At 42.3% G+C, this 22,500-nt stretch overlaps 1 protein-coding gene across 1 annotated transcript in view; it reads right to left on the bottom strand.

The window, feature by feature from the left end:
* grin2da (glutamate receptor, ionotropic, N-methyl D-aspartate 2D, a) overlaps positions 1–22,500 on the bottom strand; it is a 133,824-nt gene that overhangs the window by 62,546 nt on the left and 48,778 nt on the right. The window contains 2 exon segments of the mRNA XM_078290189.1: positions 5,284–5,521; positions 14,650–14,764. Of these exon segments, the coding sequence (XP_078146315.1) occupies positions 5,284–5,521; positions 14,650–14,764 (353 nt within the window).

Here is a 22,500-nt window from a genome sequence, read left to right as displayed (position 1 = left end):
GTGACACACAGAAAGAGAGAGAGAGCTAGATAGACAGAGACAGAAAGGGAGAGAGAGAGACGGGGTGAGAGTAAGAACGAGGGCAACAGAGAGAGAGAGAAAGCAAGGCAGCGGACAGAGAAGGGCGAGGAAGGTATGAATTATTGGAGAGGGGCTGAGTGGATCGATACTGACAGTTTGACCTGTTGTGTTTGGAGAAGCGACGCTCGACAGGTCGGACAGCGCAGGAGGGAAAACGCTGCATTATTAAACTGGAACTAAAGTCCATTTTGTGCTCTCGGACGTCATCTCAGAGACCCGACTCGCGGAGAGACCTTGAACGAACGCTTCCCTCTGAGTCCGGCCCTCCGCCCGCTTCACGGCTCCATCGCGGCGCTCTCTCATCACACGTGGAAATCCAAGCACATTTAAACCGCTATCCGTCAAGTGGCTGCGGCGTCTGCAGCACCCTCCATCAGCTCTCCTTACCGAGTGCCCGTTCGATGGCCCCTCAGCCACTTAGCTATAGCAACCTCTCGCCTCTGTTACCTAGCAACGCCACTTTCGTATTTGGAAAAACGTTTTTTTTTTTTTTTTTACTACGAGCCAAAGTAAGGTCGAACATTTAAGGGTGAGACACTTCACTCCTCTATACCTGGGCACTATCAAACTTCACCACTAGAGCCGCACAAATCATTTTCTGCTAATCAATTAATGAGAGGAATTTAATTAATGGAAGGAATGTGTCAGTGTGAAGGTTTAACTTTAGCTATGAATCTTCACAGCTGCGATTTTTCACACAACTCCCATCATTCTCTTCTCGTGTGCAAATGAAGTCACATGATTCACATGATGATGTATTTCTGGATCTTCAGTTAGTTAGTTATGCTGCCATACAGTGATGTATGACAATATATAATGTTTTTATGATTGTAAGACAACACATTCTCTGGAATTTTATAATAAGGCACATTGATGTATAAGCAGTGCTTCTATGTATCTAAGCTAGGTTTGCTAGCAGTTCAGTTGCTAACGTTAATTAGCAAGCCAAGTAGCCTAATATTACTGTATTCTCCATAGAAGAGATGAAGGCAGCTGATCAGAGAGTTGAGATCACATTCAAGTAAATTGATAATTACTTAGGTCTATATGTTCTACATTCTACAAATGCTACTTATTCCTATTAAAAGGCTTAGCTGATGAAGACTGTGATATACAGTTGGTTTGACTACTGTTGACAAAATGCACTTATTGTACGTCGCTTTGGACAAAAGCGTCTGCTAAATGATGCAATGTAATGTAATGTAATGTAATGTAATATGTCACTGGGACTGTATAGAATCTGTACTTTGTTGGTGTTATGGAAAATTTGTGCACACATTCTTCCAGTTCTCATTTTTTAAACCAAATATGAACATGCTGAGCGGCCGTTTAGGAGCCTAAGAGCTCAGCAGGCTCTTTATTATGCGCTGAGAGACTGTTTGACATTGGACGTGAGCCTCATTACAGGCAGGACATATTCAGAGCACAATGCAAATTTGAAGTGCTTTGGTTGTCCCCTCAATAATTACATGCATGTTCATTTTGAGCACGGAAAAGAAAAGAAACAAAAAAAAAAAAAAAACATGAGCATGTAGAAACCATGGTGACAAAACCAAAGCAGGAAACCGGCTGATCCACCGCACTGCAGCAAGATCACAGGGAACAGGCCTGTCAGCTCAGACAGGTGAGGAAGCAAGAAAATACTTTAAATAATAAGCAAGAAAATACACTAAGCATGGAAGAAAGAGAGAAAAACAGACAGAAAGAACGAAAGAAAGAACGAAAGAAAGAAAGAACGAAAGAGAGGAAAAAAGAAAGATAGAAAGAAAGAACAAATGAAGCAAGGAAATCAAGAAAGTAAGAAATGAAGCACATAAATTAAATAAGCAAGCAAATACAGCAAGCATGGAGGAAAGCGAGAAAAACAAAAAAGAAAAAGAAATCAAGACAAAGAAAGACAGAAAGAAAGAAAGAAAGAACGAAAGAAAGAAAGAACGAAAGAAAGAAAGAAAGAAAGAGAAAAAGAGACAAAAACCAGGAAAAGCAAGTGAGAAGAATCTTAAGGAAAGAAGAAACTGAGGGTCGGAGCAGGTTGATTAACAGGAGAGCCTGGATCTCTCTCAGCCAATAAAATTGATGGAGGATGAACTCGTTATCTCCCCATTGGCCGGGTCATGTGCTGGCAGGAAGGAAGCTTATCTGGGACGGACCAGGAGGCCAGAACACGGCCAGCACACTGTACACACACACACACACACACACACACACACACACACACACTGTAGACGCACACACACACATTCACACTGAATACACACACACACACACACTCCCCAATTGAGCCTCAAATGCAGAGGCTTACACATAACACAGAAGATATGGCTATTTTTGATTACATTATGCAAATTATATTGTATATTATGCATAATACAGGATATGAAAAGTCCTATTCCAAAATGCTACATCCATTTCGGGAGAAAAATCATTAGCTGGAGTTTGTCAATCAATATGTGTAATATTGGAGGATTGATCTAATATGTAAAAGTCGTAATAGTTTCCTACTATCCTCTAAAACAGTGATTCTCAACCCCTAATTTAGTCCACATTAGAGCCACAGACCCCCATTTGATGAGATTTTGTCTCTCAGACCCAAATCTGAGAATATTTTTATTGTTAGATTTAATTTTGTCCAGAATCTCATGACTGTCTGTATTGTAGGCAGAGAGATAACAGAGAAACTATGATCAAAACAGTCATTCTTCTACATTCTCTAATTGTGTTAACTTCTTGTAAATTAAATAATGGTGAAGTTTAACAATTCGTCAATTTGGTGGTGACCCCCTGGAACCCCCTCAAGGACCCCCCGGTGGTCCCCAGACCCCACGTTGAGAACCGCTGCTCTAAAAAGTAGAGATAGTATAATTGGTAACACTTTACAATACGGGTACACTAAGTTAAGGGTTAGTTAATGCTTAATAAGGGTTAGTTAATGCTTATTTAACAGTTAACTAATGTGTCTGGTAATAATTTACTAATGGTGTTCATGTTAACTAAGGTATTAATTTATACATTATTTAATAGTTTATAAAGATGACTATTAAATAATGTATAAATGAATACCTTAGTTAACATGAACACCATTAGTAAATGATTACCAGACACATTAGTTAACTGTTAATTAAGGGTTAGTTAATGCTTATTAAGCATTAACTAACCCTAAATGAATGTACTCTTATTGTAAAGTGTTACTGTATTATTTGTTTTTATTCAGTGAGAGCAGGCGTCACTTTTCCTTCAACTGGTCGCTGAAACTCCATCATGATGTTTCTTTTTATTTTTTTCTCAGGAATCCCATTTATTTCTAGTCTGAGTGAAAACTAATGATTTAAGTCCATGTTTTGGATTGATTAAAGCGATGATCAGCCTTACTTTACCGTTTGGTCTCAAGTTCCTCTTATGGTTCTAATGAGCTGCTGTAACAAAGTCATGTCTTGTTCTTGATTGCATGCATGACTAGTGATGCGGTGCCATAACGTTGCATTTTTTATGGGCTTGCACTTCCATCTGTCTCGTAATGTACAGCTGCTGTGAGATAACTTCATTTCCGCTCGGGGATAATTAGGTTATTTTGTGATGTTATAATCGGTCGATCCCCGAGGGAAAGTTTCTCTTTACGTCTTCCCCCCTTATAAGGTAAGAGTGCCGGTCGGGTCAGAGCAGCGCCTCCTGGAGATGGTTAGGATTCATTTTCTTGCTCATGAGCACGTGGGCAGACACTCGAGTTCACAAGGGATCAAACCTGGGGCCTTCCGGTTACGGGACGGCCTCTCTCACCACCTTCTCTAACTCCTTTCCCACTTTTTCCACCAAGGTTTACAGGCTGATAAGGATTTAAGAGAAAAAAGCCACTAGGAGACTCCAAGGTTAGAAAGGCGTCTGAAACCGGCTGTTATCTACTGTGTGTAAAACGTCTCTTTCTGTCTGTTGTCGTCTGTTCTGCGAGAGACAGACCGGACGGACACCATGTCGTTCTGTTCCTCTCTCCTTACGGCCGTAATAAACCTTCGGTCATCCTGTCAGTCGGTGTCTGCCGCTTTCCTTCAAGAGTCTTTTTAGACGCTAACAAAAGAACTCCTCGGTTTATTAAAGTAAAAAAATCTGAACCCAGTGTGGTCCTTCAAAAAAGGCCTTTCAATACTCGCTGGCTTGTGACATTTCACAGAGTCTTAAAAGGTTCTTGATAGCACCGATGTGTTTTCTGGCACTATAGAGGATCCTTTTTCTCGACAGTGTTGATTTGCGAGCCATGTGAGCCGGATGTTGATGCGTTAGCTGCATGCTAACGTAAAATAAACGCACCACCATTTGTGTTTTACCAATGAGACAACTGAAAAAAACACAAATCGTATCATACCTTGAGGTTGCAACTTTCTTCTACTTAACTTCTACTTAACATAACTTCTTCTTCTACTTAACTTAACTTCAGTAAATTCCACTTAACGTGTCACATTGTGTTAAGTTTCCATCAGCATGGCGTCAACGTGTCGTTCAAGCTAATCCACAGAGCGCGTTGTTTTGAGAGAGTAGTAGAGGATAAAAGAGTCTGGACAGTATTCATTAATAAGCTTTGCTGTTTTTTTTGCAATGTGCACAAATGTGAACAAAAGCTGAGCTGAAACAAACTACAAAAAATACGCAAATTACAGCAGGACAGTTGTATAGTAGGTTATCTGCTGGTTTTATGTCTGTAAGTTTGAAAATGTAGGCTAAAGGGCTTTTTTAACTAATCATGATCTATGTGGAATGCTATTCATTTTCTGATTATTTATGTGAGTCAATACACCAGAAACTGTGCAATAATTATTTACTTATTTACACTGTTGTATATATTATAGTATGATGCACATATTTGTACATATTTCTTATTTCTCTTATTTCTATATTATTATTGTTATATATTGTAGTATAATGCACATATTTTACATATTTCTTATTTTCTTATTTCTATTTTTCTTATAATTTCTCTATGCTTATATATATTTCTCTTCTAGAATGTGAGCAACTGCAGTGTAACCCAATTTCCCCTTGGGGATCAGTAAAGTATTTCTGATTCTATTTCAAAGCACTATATGACGATGAATGCAATATGATGAGAATTGAACTTTGGAAATGTTTGTGTTGGGTTGCATCTGATAGGATCATCCAAGCTCAAACAGCGCAGCAGCGGAGCAGCTTTCACTGGTTTCTAATGAAGCTTTCCCTGCATGGCTGGTGGCTGCGGAGCTTGTGGTCACCTGGTGTTCATGGGCATGCGGCAGGGCACGGAGTCCCGGATGCAGGAGCTGGTGCCGGGGTCGGCCGGCTCCACGATGACGAAGGGCCTCTCCTCCAGGGTGACCACCCTGAGGTGCTGGGTGTCATCCAGGGGCTTCAGGAAGGAGCCGTAGCGGGACCAGGGGTGGTAACGCAGACGCAGCTGGCCGTTCTCCCACCAGCCAACCTGGACGGGTAAACACACACACACACACACACACACACACACACATGAAAAGATATAGAGGGTTTCCTCTGGCGGACATAGTGGAGGTCTACAGCTGATTACATTTCTAAATTAAATTCCACTTGGCCATCTCAACAGAATTCAATAGACACGGTTAATTTATGTGCTGTTTGACTGGGAACTGATCAATTCATCACTGATGCATCTAATCGATTTTGTGTTTAGATCTTGTTAGCTAGCTTCCAGTATCTGGTTAATTAACTATCACTGCCTTGTTATAAACAAATCTGATTTGCACATTAGCTAGCTCACTAGCAATAGAAGCTATAGAGTTACTAATGGTTTGTAGTTTCATGTTCACATTAACATCAGTGTGTTTGCTGGCTAGTTAGCTAGCTAACAGTTTGTTCAGGTTAACTGAGCTGACTCTTCTCAAGCTACAACTCAGAGTGTTTTGGAGTAGAGACTAAAGACAAGACAGTTTACTGTGTCACAGTAACCAAATCCACCTTATCAAACTATTCACTTTTAGTTTTAACATTGAGGAACTGACCTACACTCACACCATGACAATGTTTTTCAGGTATCTCTCTTTTTCTAGCCTGCTGTTAGACACTTTGCCATTATTTGCATACAGTGAATTATTTAATGGACCTCCATGATGGAGCTAGACATGGTGACAGAGGTTTGTGAAAAAAACTGCAAAGCCTCTAACACAGCACAGCACAGTACAGCACAGTACAGTACAGCACAGTACAGTACAGTACAGCACAGCACAGTACAGTACAGCACAGCACAGTACAGCACAGTACAGTACAGCACAGCACAGCACAGCACAGTACAGTACAGTACAGTACAGTACAGCACAGCACAGTACAGTACAGTACAGTACAGCACAGTACAGTACAGCACAGTACAGTACAGTACAGCACAGCACAGTACAGTACAGCACAGCACAGTACAGTACAGCACAGCACAGTACAGTACTGTACAGCACAGCACAGTACAGTACAGCACAGCACAGTACAGCACAGTACAGCACAGTACAGTACAGCACAGCACAGCACAGTACAGCACAGCACAGCACAGCACAGTACAGCACAGTACAGCACAGCACAGTACAGTACAGCACAGCACAGTACAGTACAGCACAGTACAGCACAGTACAGTACAGTACAGTACAGTACAGTACAGTACACTGTATACACATGCACACAGAAACATGGACAGAAACACATAGACACGTGCAAAATACATACACACATATACAGACAAAAACACACATCTGCACACTCACAGACATACACTGAGAGCCATAGTCCACACACACACACACACACACATACACACACACATGCACACACACACATACACACACACACACACGTCCACATCATTATTCATCATTATTCATTTGCTCACGGCCACTTTAACACATTAACACAAGAAACACAGAGACATAAACAAGAGAGAGATGTAAATAGAAATTTCTCAGCACCTGGCACTTTGCACAAATCTCTCTCTCTCTCTCTCTCTCTCCCTCTCTCTCTCTCCCTCTCTCTCTCATGGCGTCTCTCTCTCCTTTTCACTGTGTTTCTGTTTCTTTTTCCACTTTGTCTCTCTCTCTCTCTCTCTCTCTCTCTCTCTCTCTCTCATGGTGTCTCTCTCTCCTTTTCACTGTGTTTCTGTTTCTTTTTCCACTTTGTCTCTCTCTCTCTCTCTCTCTCCCTCTCTCTCTCATGGCGTCTCTCTCTCCTTTTCACTGTGTTTCTGTTTCTTTTTCCACTTTGTCTCACTCTCTCTCTCTCTCTCCCTCTCTCTCTCTCATGGCGTCTCTCTCTCCTTCTCACTGTTTCTGTTTCTTTTTCCACTTTGTCTCTCTCTCTCTCTCCCTCTCTCTCTCTCTCATGGCGTCTCTCTCTCCTTCTCACTGTTTCTGTTTCTTTTTCCACTTTGTCTCTCTCTCTCTCTCTCTCTCCCTCTCTCTCTCATGGCGTCTCTCTCTCCTTTTCACTGTGTTTCTGTTTCTTTTTCCACTTTGTCTCTCTCTCTCTCTCTCTCCCTCTCTCTCTCATGGCGTCTCTCTCTCCTTTTCACTGTGTTTCTGTTTCTTTTTCCACTTTCTCTCTCTCTCTCTCTCTCTCTCTCCCTCTCTCTCTCATGGTGTCTCTCTCTCCTTTTCACTGTGTTTCTGTTTCTTTTTCCACTTTGTCTCTCTCTCTCTCTCTCTCTCTCTCCCTCTCTCTCTCATGGCGTCTCTCTCTCCTTTTCACTGTGTTTCTGTTTCTTTTTCCACTTTGTCTCTCTCTCTCTCTCTCTCTCTCCCTCTCTCTCTCATGGCGTCTCTCTCTCCTTTTCACTGTGTTTCTGTTTCTTTTTCCACTTTGTCTCTCTCTCTCTCTCTCTCCCTCTCTCTCTCTCTCTCTCTCTCTCTCTCTCTGCTACATAAATATTAAATACCCAGATCCAATAGTTCATTTTGGGGGTAACAACTAAATAATTTTCTCTTCTGAAAGCATTATTTTTCTGTCCTCCAATTCACCCTTCTTACATGTCTTATATTAACTGAGGCAAATGCTTTCTGCAGCACTTTAAACACACAAAGACTCACATTTGTACGCACTCATACACTGTCACTCTCTCTCTCTCTCCCACACACACACACACACACACACACACACACACACAGAGAGAGACTGACTAGACAGAGGCCAAATCCCTGGATTGCCAGCCCAGCATAAGGCAGTTTCACAGAGATGGAGCAAGATTTGGTATTGTGGCGTTTCAGTTTCCATGGAGCGATGCGGCGAGCTCAGGCAGAATTTCATCAAATGTTACGAAAATCAATGACTGCGGCAACAACACACAAAAAAAAGCTGCATTAACCTCATTAAAATCAGACTTGAAAAGCTTACAGTACAAACAGTGGGGATTCTGTTAACTACTGATCACAAAAAAATTCGACAAGGTGCTGAAGGTACAATCGAGTCCATTGAAGGAAAGCAGAGAAAACTCCCACGCCCTTAGATGAAATTTTCATATTTGCAGTCTAGATAGCAGACCTTCCTCGGAGCATACGTGATGTAAAATGAAAACTGCGCGGATCAAAGCGTGTGGAAGTTTTCTCCTCCTCCGAGTTCCAGTCTTCTCAGTCTGGTCCGGCTTCGCTCTGTGTCTGCCTCTGACATTTCCATTGCGATCAATAATTTGGAGTGCGTTGCTCTGAGGAATGCATAATTTAGAGTGCATTACTTGGAGGAATCAATAATTTGGCATCCATTACTCCCAAAATTAATAAATTGGTGCGCTCGGGTCTGAAGAATCAATAATTTTGTGTGTAGTGTTGTGAAGTATGAATTATGTGGTGCGCTTTCCTCAGTCAGTTTTATGGGATCAAAAACTTGTTGTGCAGGAATCAATAATTTGACATCTATTGCTGCAAAAGTCAATAATTGCAATTGCACTTAAGCTACTATAATGATGCTAAAAGATGCAAATATATTCATTTTGAGTTACCGTAATGACAGTAATAGGTGAAAATCTTTCTATCCAAAGTAGTTAATGTGCGAAATCCATCTTTATTTAATTAAGTCTCCATCTTTGTCCCTCAGCCTCACTGTGGTGTTTCTGCACTGCACTTCCCACAGATCACCTGTCAATCAAACAGTGTGGGCGGAGCTTGGATTTTTCTGTTGATGCAGTTTGAGTTTCTCTTTTCTTTGTCTGTGCAGCCGTGGTGGCTATCACTGCTCATGCTAACTACCCAGTTCTTCTTCTTCTTCTGTTTATTCCAAACAAACCAGAAACGTAAAACGCATCACTTCCTGTTTTCCCAGGAAAGAGCGACCAGACACCGGCTGTTTAGAACAGACAATGGAGAAGATTTATGAACTGGATATAGATTGAATCACTATTGTGTTGTAACAATTGGTGATAGAAACATTTGTTCATATGAATGTTGCAGATTATTAATTTAAGATTATTTAAAATGAGAACTGGGTTATTATTATTAAAGCAGGCCGGTATGTCAGTGATTGTATAAATGTATTGTTGGCTGATTTATTGTTCAGATTTTTTGGTGTTTTTCTTTTCTTGTGTAATCTTGTTTCTTGTTTGTCTTGATTGTAAGGCACTTTGTAAACTTTGTTCTTAAAAAAGAAAAGAGTGCCTCTACAAATGATTATTATTCTTGTTGCATCTCCTGTATTACTGTCTGTGTTTTGTTGTTGGATGTTGCTGCGCTGCCTGTCTGCTTCTGTCTTCCTCTGTTCTGTCTTGTTTTTCTTCTGTTCAGTCCGACGCCGCTTTGTCTTCCGCTCCGTTTCCCAGCGATGCGGAGAGGAGTCAAGGCTCTTCACACAGTATCAGCTAAGATTTGACCTTATCGCTTCTCTGAATGCAAAAAAAAGTTACTGCACTCAACTCTAATATTGACACGTCAGGGGGGAACAGATTGGGTGCCGCAGCCCAGAAATGCCTCCAACAGAAAAGAATGAAAATACGGCCGCCGGCGCTCGCTTGTAATTATTACTGTAGCGCTGGCAGCCATTTTATGGACGGCGATGGGCGCTCATTCATCCATGAGGCCTCTGCCAGTATTGGATTCATTATTACTTTTAACTGATTTCCGGCCCTATTTTCACTCTGTTGCTCCGTTGCTCTTTCTGTGAGTGCAAAACAGCTCTAAATTGTACTAAACAACTGAAGTACTAAATTGGTCTGCGAGAGAAATAGATCAATTTATAAATTCCAAGTAGTTCCAGAAAATGAATACCTCTAAAAGCATGCCAACTAATGCAGCGATGTGGACCGTAAGAAATAATTCTTGAATTAACAGATTGTTTTAAATTGATGTCATCTGATGCACGTCGACTCCAAACTCTCCTTATGGTCGATTCGTCCGCACTTGAAGACGCTGTAGGCGGGTCAATCGCTGAGTCATTGGTATTGATCACCAGCCCTATCAACTCCTGCAGATATATTATGGTCATTTTGCACTATGGGGCGGTAAAAATGTTTCTTATTGCCCCTTTAAACTGAACTTCAGCGAGTAAAGTGTTGAGCTCAGGGACTTCAGCTCCTGTCAAGTTGATTAAAAGGTACATCGGCCTTTTTGTCTTCTTCACGCACTGATACAGTACGCACTTCACTGTTTAACCTTCAGAAATGTAAGATTACCTGCCGTATCTGTGGGCTGCATCACACACACACACACACACACACACACACACACCTCATTTCCTAAAGCCCTGTCAACGCTGTGTTTTCTCAATGTAGAATAAGAGAGAGAGATGTTCAGAAGCATGAAAGCAGGCTCGGCTAGGGAATAACAAAAATCAAACAAAGAGAGCATCCTTGTCATCTCCAATATGATTTTCACTGAAGTGCTGATATACACAATAGCAACAGAGTGTTTCAGAGCAGGGTACATCTTCAACGGAAACTCAGAGCACAAAGAAACGTGGCGCACTTTAAACCACGACGGCTCCTAATGTTTAATTTAATGATTTTATTAGAGCGGGAAGGCGGTATAGAAAACTTACTTTACATTAAGTGTCAGGAAAAGAGCAACACGGCTAAATTGATTTATTTAAAGATTGGAGTGTAATTAAATTCTCATATTTTTAATACAATTTTTACACTCACCGGCCACTTTATTAGCTCGACCTATCTAGTAGCGGCTGGTCATCTGTCGCTGGAGCTCATTTATCATAAGAGCCAACAACGTGCAGCCAGCATTTGTGGCCTTTCTACTGAACCAGTCTGCCCGTTCTCCTCTGACCTCTGACCTCTCTCATTAACAACATAATCTCACAGAAATACATGAAATGAATACGAACTCTGAAACCCTGATTTACATGCTGTGGACACGTATTTATGTGAAAATAACATTTCTCCACCACAAATTGAATTATGTTCCAAAGGTTGGTTAACGGTTAAGTTTAGGCAAACTAAAACAACTTGGTTAAGGTTGGGGAAAGGGTTTGGTCGTGGTTATATAAGAAAAATGTTCGCTAAAGATGAAAATTTCCGGGGACTTGAACCCCGGTCGCCGACATTGAAGGCAAACCACTTTATCAAAACACCTTTACTTTCCACTGCGCTACTTCAATGTGACACTAATGTGACACTAGTGTACCTAATAAAGTGGCCGGTGAGGGTATGCGCACACAAGCCCACAAATTACATATTTACAAGGCAGTCACGGATTTATCTTTCCATGTGCTTCAACACTCGAAGTTCTCCGTCTGAGCTCCACAGCCAGCGCTGCTCCAGCTGCCCTCCGGTCGCAGGTTGTTTGGCGAGAACGCGCTCCGCGATTCGGTTCAGGAGAGGTTAATTCAGCAAATATACGCCTGGGAAACGGGGATGTTCAGACAAATGAGGCTGCAGTGAACCACCGGGCAGCCGGGGTCAAGTACCGGTCTCTGAGGGAGTCGCACCGCCACCGCTGGACCGCTTGTCCTCTGCTTAGTCACTTGCCCTCAGGTCAAAGCATTCACGCGCCATTCACTTCGGCCGAGTCTTCTCTACTGTATATCAAAGAGATTTAATGGATAATTCAAAGCCTTGCACTCCTTCTTACTGGCTGTTTGTAATGTTGGCAATCTAGGTCTTCAAGCTTCCTCTAGCGCATCGATGCTCTGTTCAATTCAATTGATCTGCTGTGCATCAAAGAGCTTTACGGCGAAGGACAAATCAAAGCATTCATACTCATCCGACTAACTAGACTGGCCTGTACTGTACATCAAAGAGATTTAAAGGCAAATTCGTCCGTTTCGATGCGATCGCTGGATCCTCGGGAAGGGAGAGTAATGTAAGAAATTCAGGTAATCTCCACAGAAACATCAGCAAATTCAAAAATCGTGTTAAATCGCCTCGAATTAAATCAAAAACATCGCTTTTATCCTAACTGAGGAGGATTCCCCCCCCTCCCCCTCGAGTCTGGAACATGACATGGCTGCCTTGACGATCTCCTCCAAGTCAAACACCCATCTGAACATCAGATAAGAAATAACAGCATACAGTAGCAGCCATCCTGTGAGAGCATGAAGTGCAAAGTAAACCACATCTGTCAGTGTTTTGCCCGCTGTAGCCTTTTCTTCTTCTTCTTCTTCTTCTTCTTCGTCTATATATCTTCGCCAATCCCACGGTGTACAAGATAGTAACCGACCTCGGCTGTCAGTGCCTCAGCCTTCAAATTCAACACAGTAAAAGGTGAGACGCATCAGAGGAGGACAGGAAATACTACAACCACTCCAACAGATGGAACGGTAGTTGGGTTTGCCGCCTCTTGCACCATGCAGCACTTGTGCGTGTCTGTTCTGCTCTACGGCTGATTACTGCCAGAACAAAAATATATAGAGGCTGGAGAAGCTCAGCTGAAAAACCGCAGAAAGACAGAGCGAGGTGCAAAAAGCCTGAGAAACATGAAAAGACTTGAAAAACGAAGAAACATGGGGGAACAAAATAGCCGGCCACTCTAAAAAAAAACAAAAAAAAAACGAATGAGCTACACCCTTTGTTCAGCAATCAAATGAATAAAGAAGACGGCGCTTTCATTTCGCATGAGTGCCGGCTATTTTTCAGGCTTTTTAAAACCTGCCAGAACCATCACTTTTGTGTCTTTCCCTGATCTGAATCTCACTCTGAGGCTTGCTTCTGTCTACAAAACAAGACTGGAGTTAATTTAAGAGTGTAGCATGTATGATTACGTGCAAAATTCAAAAGGTTTTTGGCGAAAGTAAGCCAGGATTTGCAGAGAAAATCCAGGAAAAAAGCATTATGTGATGTGTTGTCGACATTATTAATACCAGGGTGGATGTGTTGATCATAAAATTGCCATGAACAGTGATTAACACCTGAAAAAAAAAGTGTGTTCAAGGTTTCATACTCTTTACAGGTGTGTCCAGCTTTAGGAGACAGTTTGTATGTCACTTTGACTTTAGCGATGACTTTAGCCCATTTAGCGATTGTATTTTACATAAAAATCTTGCCTAGATCAATGGTTCTCATCCTTTTTTTTTTTGGCTAAAACGAAGCCATGGCTACTCGCGACCCCCCTTCACAGGCTGCATATGCTGAGAGGGGAAACAGTTCAACCAGAGAATGATTTTCCCTTTTCAGGTTGTTTAGTTTGATTTAGTATCAGAGGAGGGCCTAGAGGCTTAAAACAATTCAGCATTTCAGAAAAGGAAAGAGAAAAGCAAAGAAGTAGGACGAAATCAGCAAAAAAAAAAATATCTCATGACCCCCAGGTTGAGAAACACCGGCCTAGAGCAACTTTGGAAAAAAAAGAAATGCTTATTTTATGTATTTTTAATCACTGAATCCTACTTTATCTCCTCTAATCTGAATCGTGCTCTCAGCCTTTTTCCTTCCTCCTCCACACACTCCACTAAAATATCAACACTGCACCTTTAATATGCAGTTCGACTTCAGCAGGAAGGTCAAGAACTACATCCAACCTCCAAATCCAAGGGCGCTCCTATTATTATTATTATTTCCGCTGCACTGATGGAGCAATGTTTTGTTTTCTTGTGGTCTTTACAAAAAAGGCTGATTTTCCTTTTTTTTTTATCCTCATGCCTAAATTGAAGCAGGGGGAAGGGGGGTGGGGGGGCGGCTTGAGGCTGCAGCGGCGGTGAACATATTGAGTCGTAAAAAGGTCAGCGGCAAATGGAACACAGCGGGACAGAACAAAAAGGTTTACTTGTTTTCCTCCGGTTGGAGGGAGTTGTGGAGGGCGGACCTCGGATACGACGCTATTACTGTACAGCTGCTGCACAGGGAGCCTGACGCTGAGGATATTGGGACGCGAGTTAGCGCCGGCTAACAAGGCTGACAACCCCAGACGGAAAGAAGGGGGAGGGAGGGAGAGGGATGGAGAGAGGGATGGAGGGGTTTAGCGGAGATCTGATGAGGGGAGGAGAGAGAAGGGAAGGTGAGAGAGAGAGAGAGAGAGAGAGAGTGAGTCGGCAGAGAGGTGAAACCGAGGGGGCGATGAGTTAGCATGTTCGATGGGGCGTGAAATTGCCGTTAGCCGGGCTAGCCGCTGCCGCCCCGCCGCCGCCGCCGCCGCCACGCTACGATAATTAGCGGCCCGGCTCGTACAGCTGTGTACCGACCTCCTCCCAGCCTCTCCCGTTGGTGTAGGAGATGACGTCGAGCAGCGGGTTGGACAGGTAGCCGTCGCTGTTGAAGGAGTAGTCCCGCCCTCCGATGGATATGTTGGTGAAGTACCTGAGAGAGAGGAGAGAGGAGAGAGGAGAGCAGAGAGGGGAGGTGAGAGATCTGAGGTAAGGGTCTCCTGTGCTGCTGCTGGAGGGAGCGTCTGTGTGGAGATCTGGTTTGGATGAGAGGGGAACGGGTGAGTCTGGGTTATCAAGGCGACGCCTCCCGTCACTGATGTTCGGGTGAATCAGGGCCTTGACGTCTCTGGAAGGCTCAGAAATAAGTACAAATGACAAATAACTACATTTGCACTGCTCATACACATAGGCTCAAAAATAAAGTTAAAGGAAACACAAAAACATGATGTTCTTTAATGAAACTGCATCTTTACTTCCTTGATTTGATGTATTTATGTCCCGCCCCCAACATCCTGTTGACATAATGCAGTGAGGGATCAATCAAAAGTCTAAACCAATTGAATATGAGTCAGGGAGAGAAAGACAGTTTGATTTGATGGGAGGGGCGGAGGGGCGGGACGGTTCAAAAATCTGTGATGTTTTATTGGTTGGAATTTATATTTATTTCATGAAGACTTTAATGAAACATATTACAACAAAACAGAGCAGAAAGGAACTAAAATCACCAAGTAAGAAAGAAAGAAAGCACAGACAAAAGAATCAGCAAAAAAGAGTGAAAAGAAGAAGAAGAAGTGAAAAGAATTGAATTTAAAGGAAGCAACGGGGCTTATGGGAAATGTGGTCTTAATGTGGAGAAACAGTAGCACTAACAATAAGATAGAGGCTAGCCATCATCTCGTCCATGCTCTCCATTGTTTACGGTATTTATACCAAGGTATCAAAATAAATCTGGCAATGATACATTCATATTTCAAAAAGGCTACACATAGTGGACCTTAAATACAAGCCAACATGTGAAAAACAATAAAAAAAGTGATGTGAAAGAGAAAAGAAGTGAGAAAGAAACAAAGGAAAAAAATAAGAAGGGAAGAGATGAGAAAAACAGGAAAGCAGAGGGGAGAAAAGGAAAAAAATAAGAGAGAAAGAGAGGAAATCAAAACCGCGGAGATAGAGCCGAGACCTTCGCAGCGGGGAACGAGCACCGGGGATTTTGTGCTAAAGACAGAGCGCGTTTTCCTTGATACGAGAGGAAATCACAACGCGGAGGTGCAGAGAGCGCGGGGCGAGGGGAACAAAGAGCCGGGAGGAGGCGACACAGCCGGGGAGAACCAGATAAAGAGCAAAAATCCACCGAAATGTCCCCCCCCCCCATCTCGAGCCCCACGCCTCTGTCGCACGGCGGCGGGAGGCTTGCACGGGGAAGGGAAGTCGAGGAGGAAACAAGGGAAGAGCGTTGAAAGGGAGAGAGAGAGTAAACATTTGAGGACAAATACATCTGAATTTTTTCATACCTGGAAAGACAAAGGCAAAGACTGTTAGTGCAAAACAGAGATAGTGAGAGAGAGAGAGAGAGGGGGAGAGCTTTGACTTTTTGATGTTTGTTAATGAAACATCTAGCTTAAAAGCATCTGAAAAAACACTTCAAAGCGTCCTAATGAAACCGTCTCGCACGCTCGCCAACACACACACACACACACAGTCGACCTCAGCCAAAGACAGCCTCAACACAAACTAAAATAACACTTAATCAACTGCGTTCTGACATCAAAACAGACAAAAATACACATCGCAGCAACCAGTTACTAACAGCCTGACAGCGACGGTTACAAATATACGATCAAAACCCTTTCCTAAGCAGTTTGAGCGCTCCCATCCACACACTATATATTCAGAAAGTAATGATCTGTGATATTTTCATATAAACAAATGTGTGTTTTGCTCCTCTCTATCTCTGATCTCTATAACACAACAGCGATTCAACCTATATCCCAGTTGATGAAAGCTTTTCCATTGTCCGTTCCATTATCCAAGCTCCGCCCACACTGTTTGATTGACAGGTGATCTGTGGGAAGTGCAGTGCAGAAACACCACAGTGACGAGGCTGAGCGACAAAGACGGAGACTAAATAAAACAAAACAAGGATCTCAAGGATTACCACTTTAAACCGTTACAGCGTAAAAAAAAACTGTAAGCCTGTCTTATCTTGAAGATGATATCTGTTTTTTTGGGGGGGTTTTTTGTGTATTTTTTTTATTCATTATGGCTGTGAAGTGTTAGTGTGTGCTTTTGTCACTTGGTGAGTTGTCAGCATCGCTCTACAGTAGTGTCACCCCCTAATTGCTGTCAATTTATTGCCATTTATCACCATTTACTGAAGTATACTTAGCATTTACTGTTATCTGTTTCGGTATTACCAGTAAAAGGTAAAATGACCACATCCTCCTCAACACCTGTATCAACCTGGACTTCAGTCACAATGAACCAGATCAATGGACTTTCCACATTATTAGAGGATAAAGTCATTGTTCACAGCGGCACCGCATAAAAACGTTCTGATGTTAAAATAAAAACTATGACTTTGCCATTATAAGTTGCCCTCACGATCTACCTCTTTTAATCCTTCGGTCCAATATGGGATTTCTTGGTTCACACTGCAAAGAATGCCTCCTGTTACATGGCAGAGTAGTAAATTATGTATCAAATGCAGCAGGGGGTAGAAATAATGAAAAATAGCAGTGGAAAGCAGCTTACAGCGGCTACAAATCAGCATCCCGGATATTATACGCATATCCCGGCTATCATATTCGGATTTTCTAATAATCAGGGCACGAGCTTATCCCGGCTACTGTAAATGGAGTATGGTGTTTACCTGCACCGGCTCTTAAACAGACACCTGAATATCGTGAATATTTACATTTACATTTAAGGCGTTAAGCAGAAGCTGTTATCCAGAGGGACTTGGGACAGTAGAAGAAGATTCAGTTCCTATAGATGCAGTCACACTGTGCTGCACGCCTGCTGACGGCTTACTGACCTTGGCTCCATTTCCATGTTTTGATCTTTTTCAGCCATTGAAAGTTACAAGGAATGGTCATGTAACTAATGAGGTGAGAGAAACCTGAGTTTTGTTACAGAATGCTAGTTTGGTTGTACTGTATAACATGAGAGAAATAATTCACAGCAGTACTGATATGGGATGGATGCAGGAAAAATGCATGAAAGGGGCTACAACTGTAGATCATCAACATTACAAGTAACTGATATTACCCAGCAAACATTTGGGTGTTGAATAGATTGATAGAACAGCCTGCACCAACAGTGAAGACCCGTGAACACCTGAATTGTGAAATTGCAGCCTAAATATGTGTCTGATATCAGTTCAAAACAGTTTTCAGAGCTGAGAGTGGAAGCAGAAGTGCATCAACCAGAACAGACTTGATTGGAGCGCTTAACCCAAAACATTGAACTTTTAAGGAAAAAAGTAGCACATCCAAAAATAAAAGTAGTATGGCAGAGTACTCACTTTTCACACACACACACACACACAATAATGCAGATGCGTTTTGACCTTTATAGCCTTCATTTCCTGGATGTGCTACTTTCCTCCTCTAAAGTTTTCAGAGCTGTTTCTTTTTTTTTCTTGGAAACTCTTTTTATTGGGGTTTTTGGTACAAAAAAACTCCATCTCTCCATGCGAAAGCAAATATATACATAAATAAAATATTGGAATAGTGTATAAAATATCTCCAAATAGTCAAAAAGATATAAATAAATGCATAAATCATAAAAATACAAAACATGGATTTACATTTATCACTTTTCACTTGAATTTATTGGTGCACACACAATAATGCAGACGCATTTCTGCCTATAAAGCCTTCATTATTTGGATGTCCTACATATTTTTGGATGTGCTGCTTTTTTCATAGCTGTTTTTATATCAATGTTTACCATGCCGTAATGTCATATCGTGAAAATGTTGTGCTCGTTTGGATTCATGTTGCGAGGGTAAAAGCCGCAGCGGCCATTATTTCAGAGTGATACTGTAATATAAACATCATGTAATCATGCAGAAACATCCATCCAGCCCACAGAGTGTAAACTACAGATACAACACTGTCCTTTACACCTGCAGCGTCTCTGAGGTCACGCGACAAAAACGATGCTCGCCCTTACATCCCTAAATTCGTGTCCAGAAACTGTTTCGCCTCCCTGAAAAGCTTCGGGAGCAGGAAGTGTGTCCGAGCAGACCTTCGCCTCCTCCGACCTGCCAAACACAAGAAGCTCCTTCCCTCCGGCGACTGATGCTGCCTGACACCTGGGAGCTCCCTGAGGACTTCTGGACTACGGATTTCTCTCTCACCTTACTTTACCTTCGCACACCTAAAAAAAATAAATAAATAAAAATCCTCCCCAAAGGCTCAGAGTGGCAAGAGTCAGAAGTTCCTCCAACCTGCCCAAACTCACAGTCGCAGTCTGCATTAGTTCACTCCTCTCACCTAGGGAACGCTGGGAGCAGACCTCCTCACCTCCCCCATCCCTCCTCCTCCTCCTCCTCCTCTCCTTTTTTTCTTCACCCTCCCGCTCCCACCTTCACCTCCTCCTCCCCCCCCCCCTCCCCCTCCTCCACCATCTCAAATTCTCTTGATTTCCCGAGGAAAGTACAGTGCAGAGGAGCAGCGAGCCAGAGGTGACAAGGAACTGAAAGAAACGGAGGGAGGAGGGAGGCTGGGTAGAGAGAGAGAGAGAGAGAGAGAGCGAAAGAGACAAAGAGAGGAAGAGGAGGGTGTGGGAAAGAGAGACAGAGAGAAGAAGAAACAAAGAGGGAGAGACAGACAGAGAGAGAGAGAGAGCATGAGGTAGAGAGAAGGAGAAAGAGAGAGAGACAGATTGTGCTGCATGGTTTGAAGAATCGGTTGCTGCACTGAGCGGGTAAAGCATCAAACAGCCAACAGAAACCTCACAGGCAGAATTCAGCAGAGATATTTTCCGCATATAAAAGGGAAAACACCAACAAATGCATGTGGGGCGGATGTTAAAAGGTGTTAGGTATATCATTTTATCATCAACAAATCATTATCATTCATTTTACATCATTAGTATATTTATAATTACGGTAAACAGACTAGATCATCACCTCCACCTTCCTCAGACTTGGCAGGAAATCTAATGTTTCGCTTTACGGCACGAAGGGAGATCGCTTTACGGCACAGAACAGAAAGTGTTTTACTTTATTCCAGTTCCACTGTTCCAAGTGAATAGTTTCAACTTCACGTCTGAGTCCATATTGGCTGTTATCGAGGCTGTTATCAGCTCTTCTTCTTGCTCTTCAAAATGAATGGAGCGACGCCAATAAAGGGGAGCAGGGATAAGAGGCAACATCCTCTTTGCGTCAGGAAGCGACAGGGTTTATGGGAAATGTGGTCTTAATTTTGAGAAATGCAAAATGCAGCATGTAGCATCGTTAAGCCACTGTTAATAAAGTGTTCAAAAGGGAGCAGTCAGTGTCTTGATGCATCTTCAATCTAAGAGTCGCTTCATTTTAAAGTGGTAATCTTCAAGATCTGTGACGTCTTTGTCCTTGGATTGTCTTCTGATCAAGTTTGAGTTTCTGTAGGCATCGCTCTTTTCTTTCTCTGTTCAGCCATGGTGGCTATCGCTGCTCATGCTAACTACCCAGTTCTTCTTCTGTTGATTCAAGTGATTCAAGTGATCCGTTTTATGGAAACGCACTTCCTGTAGAGGCCTGTGCCGGAGGATTTTTCCCGGGAAAGAGCTACCAGACACCGGCTGTTTAGAACAGACAGTGGAAAAGCTTTCATGAATTGGATATAGGTTGAATCACCGATAGAGAGTAGCAAAATGGCCATTTTTTAATTTCTGTGAAAATGTTGCAGATTACTATGTTAAATTCCATTCAAAACCAAAGACATGAACCCAGAGGAAGGTGGAGAAACGTAGAGGGGGGGGGGGGGGGGGGGGCAGTTTGAGTGTGCCTCAGTGGAAGACGGTCTGAATTACAGCCACATAGCAGCGGAGGTGAGATGGATCCTGATTTAATCAATGAATTCATTACTGAGAAACGTGTCGGCGACGCCTCGCTCGCCAGCCAGCAGGGGCTCGAGGCTGCGCTGCCACAGGATATGCAGAGGGAAATAAAAGTTCCCCAAGGAATCACTTCCTGTTTATTACTTTTCAGACTGGCCAAGAGGGAGAGAGAGAAAGAGAGAGAAAGAGAGAAGAAGAGAGGGAAATAGAAATCACAAGAATTGAAGAGAGAGTGACAGAACGAGGAAGAGAGCAATTAAGGTAGATAGAGGGAAACAGAGGCAGGCTGACCGAGGGTTCGACTACGTTTCTCATTCTCTTAAAGCTATTTTGATCTAAAGGCTTCTGCTTAAATGCTTGAAATGTGTTTCTTAGACAAATATAAATAGTGAAGTTGATCCTATGTATGAATTTCTTTCCAAAGCCTTTTGCCTTTCCATCAAGGCAAAGGGCGGCTGCTTTAAAGAATCTAAAATATAAGATAGTTTTGATTTGCCTTTTGGTCACTGCATAATTCCATTTGTGTTATTTCACTGTCTTTACTGTTATTCTAAAATGTGGAAAATAGTAAAAAATAAAGAAAAATGTGTGTGCCCAAACATTTGACTGGTAGTGTACATCTCTATTATGTAAATTCATTGTATAAATAAATCATAGGAGGTAGTTTTAAGGGTCTTTCAGGGCAAAAAAGCCAAAATCAATGCTTTTCTGAAAATATTAAATGGTTTTTTTCTTACTGGAGGTCACCACCTTTTTAACTGCTTCTAGTAAGGATTTCCTGATGATGTTGATTGGTCAGTCAGTGGCTGAACTGGTCCATTACCCAGCATGCTTCTGGTCTCACTGTTTCTCACTCGGTGATAAGCCTGTTATCTTTTCCTCTCTGCTCTGCCATTGGCCCACTTCCCTCTCTGTTGTGTGTGGTTTTTTTTTCAGAGCGATCAGATTGGATGCCATCTCAGAGTTTGTCAGCCTGGCAAGTGAAAGAGTCGTGCGAAGCAGACGAGGCGACAGGTACTTCAAATTACAAAGTGGAAACAACAAAAAAAAAAGGCTGTTGTTTGTGTTGTGGAAGCAAGAGTTTCCTTGGGTTGAAAATGATGAATCAATCCCGTATCGTTTGTACCGTTAGTTGGCAATATCCGAGCGAGGCGGACTGAGGTGGCTCGTGTTTTTTTGAAGGCACCGACAATTACCACAAACACACACTCCATGCCCGGGACCGGAGCCTGTGTGTGTGTGTTGGCAAACTGGTGGCTGACAAGCCCTCATCGGGTCCCATTAACGTACTGGCAAGACAGATGAATGGAGACATACCAGGCTCATGAATTCCCCCATATGTTTTTTGTTTTTTTTCCATGTTAATGCTGGTTCTAATTATAGAGACGATTCAGTTCACAGTCATTAATGAATACAGTAAGTGCAACGAGGGCCGATTTTTGAATCATACATGTCAAATTCACTCATAATCAATCAATTATGTATGTTTTTGTTGTTTATATACTAGGAGCAAGTAGAACTCTGACCTACTGACTCGACTGGGTTAATAGAAAAAAACATTTAGCCCTGTTGATAGATTTATAGAGTTTATAGAGATAGACAAAGAAAGACATACAGACAGTTTCCATCCACCTGTCAAGTGATCTGAAGCAAACATTTAAAATGTCGCACAAAGTAAAATGTGAATTCAGTGTGTTTCCATCCTGAACACAGAACGTAGCCATGTCAGTGAAATACACATCTACTAGTGAAATAGGGAAAGTTTTTCAATAATTTAATCAGTATTGGGCAAGTTGTTGTTGTTCTTTAGAGTCCGCTGCTGTTTACATGTTTCATGCT

The sequence above is a fragment of the Centroberyx gerrardi genome, chromosome 19 (genome assembly GCF_048128805.1).
Source record: "Centroberyx gerrardi isolate f3 chromosome 19, fCenGer3.hap1.cur.20231027, whole genome shotgun sequence".
In the NCBI taxonomy this organism is placed as follows: Eukaryota; Metazoa; Chordata; class Actinopteri; order Beryciformes; family Berycidae; genus Centroberyx; species Centroberyx gerrardi.
The sequence above is the reverse complement of the archived record's forward strand: the minus strand, read 5'-3'. Positions and strand labels throughout refer to the sequence as shown.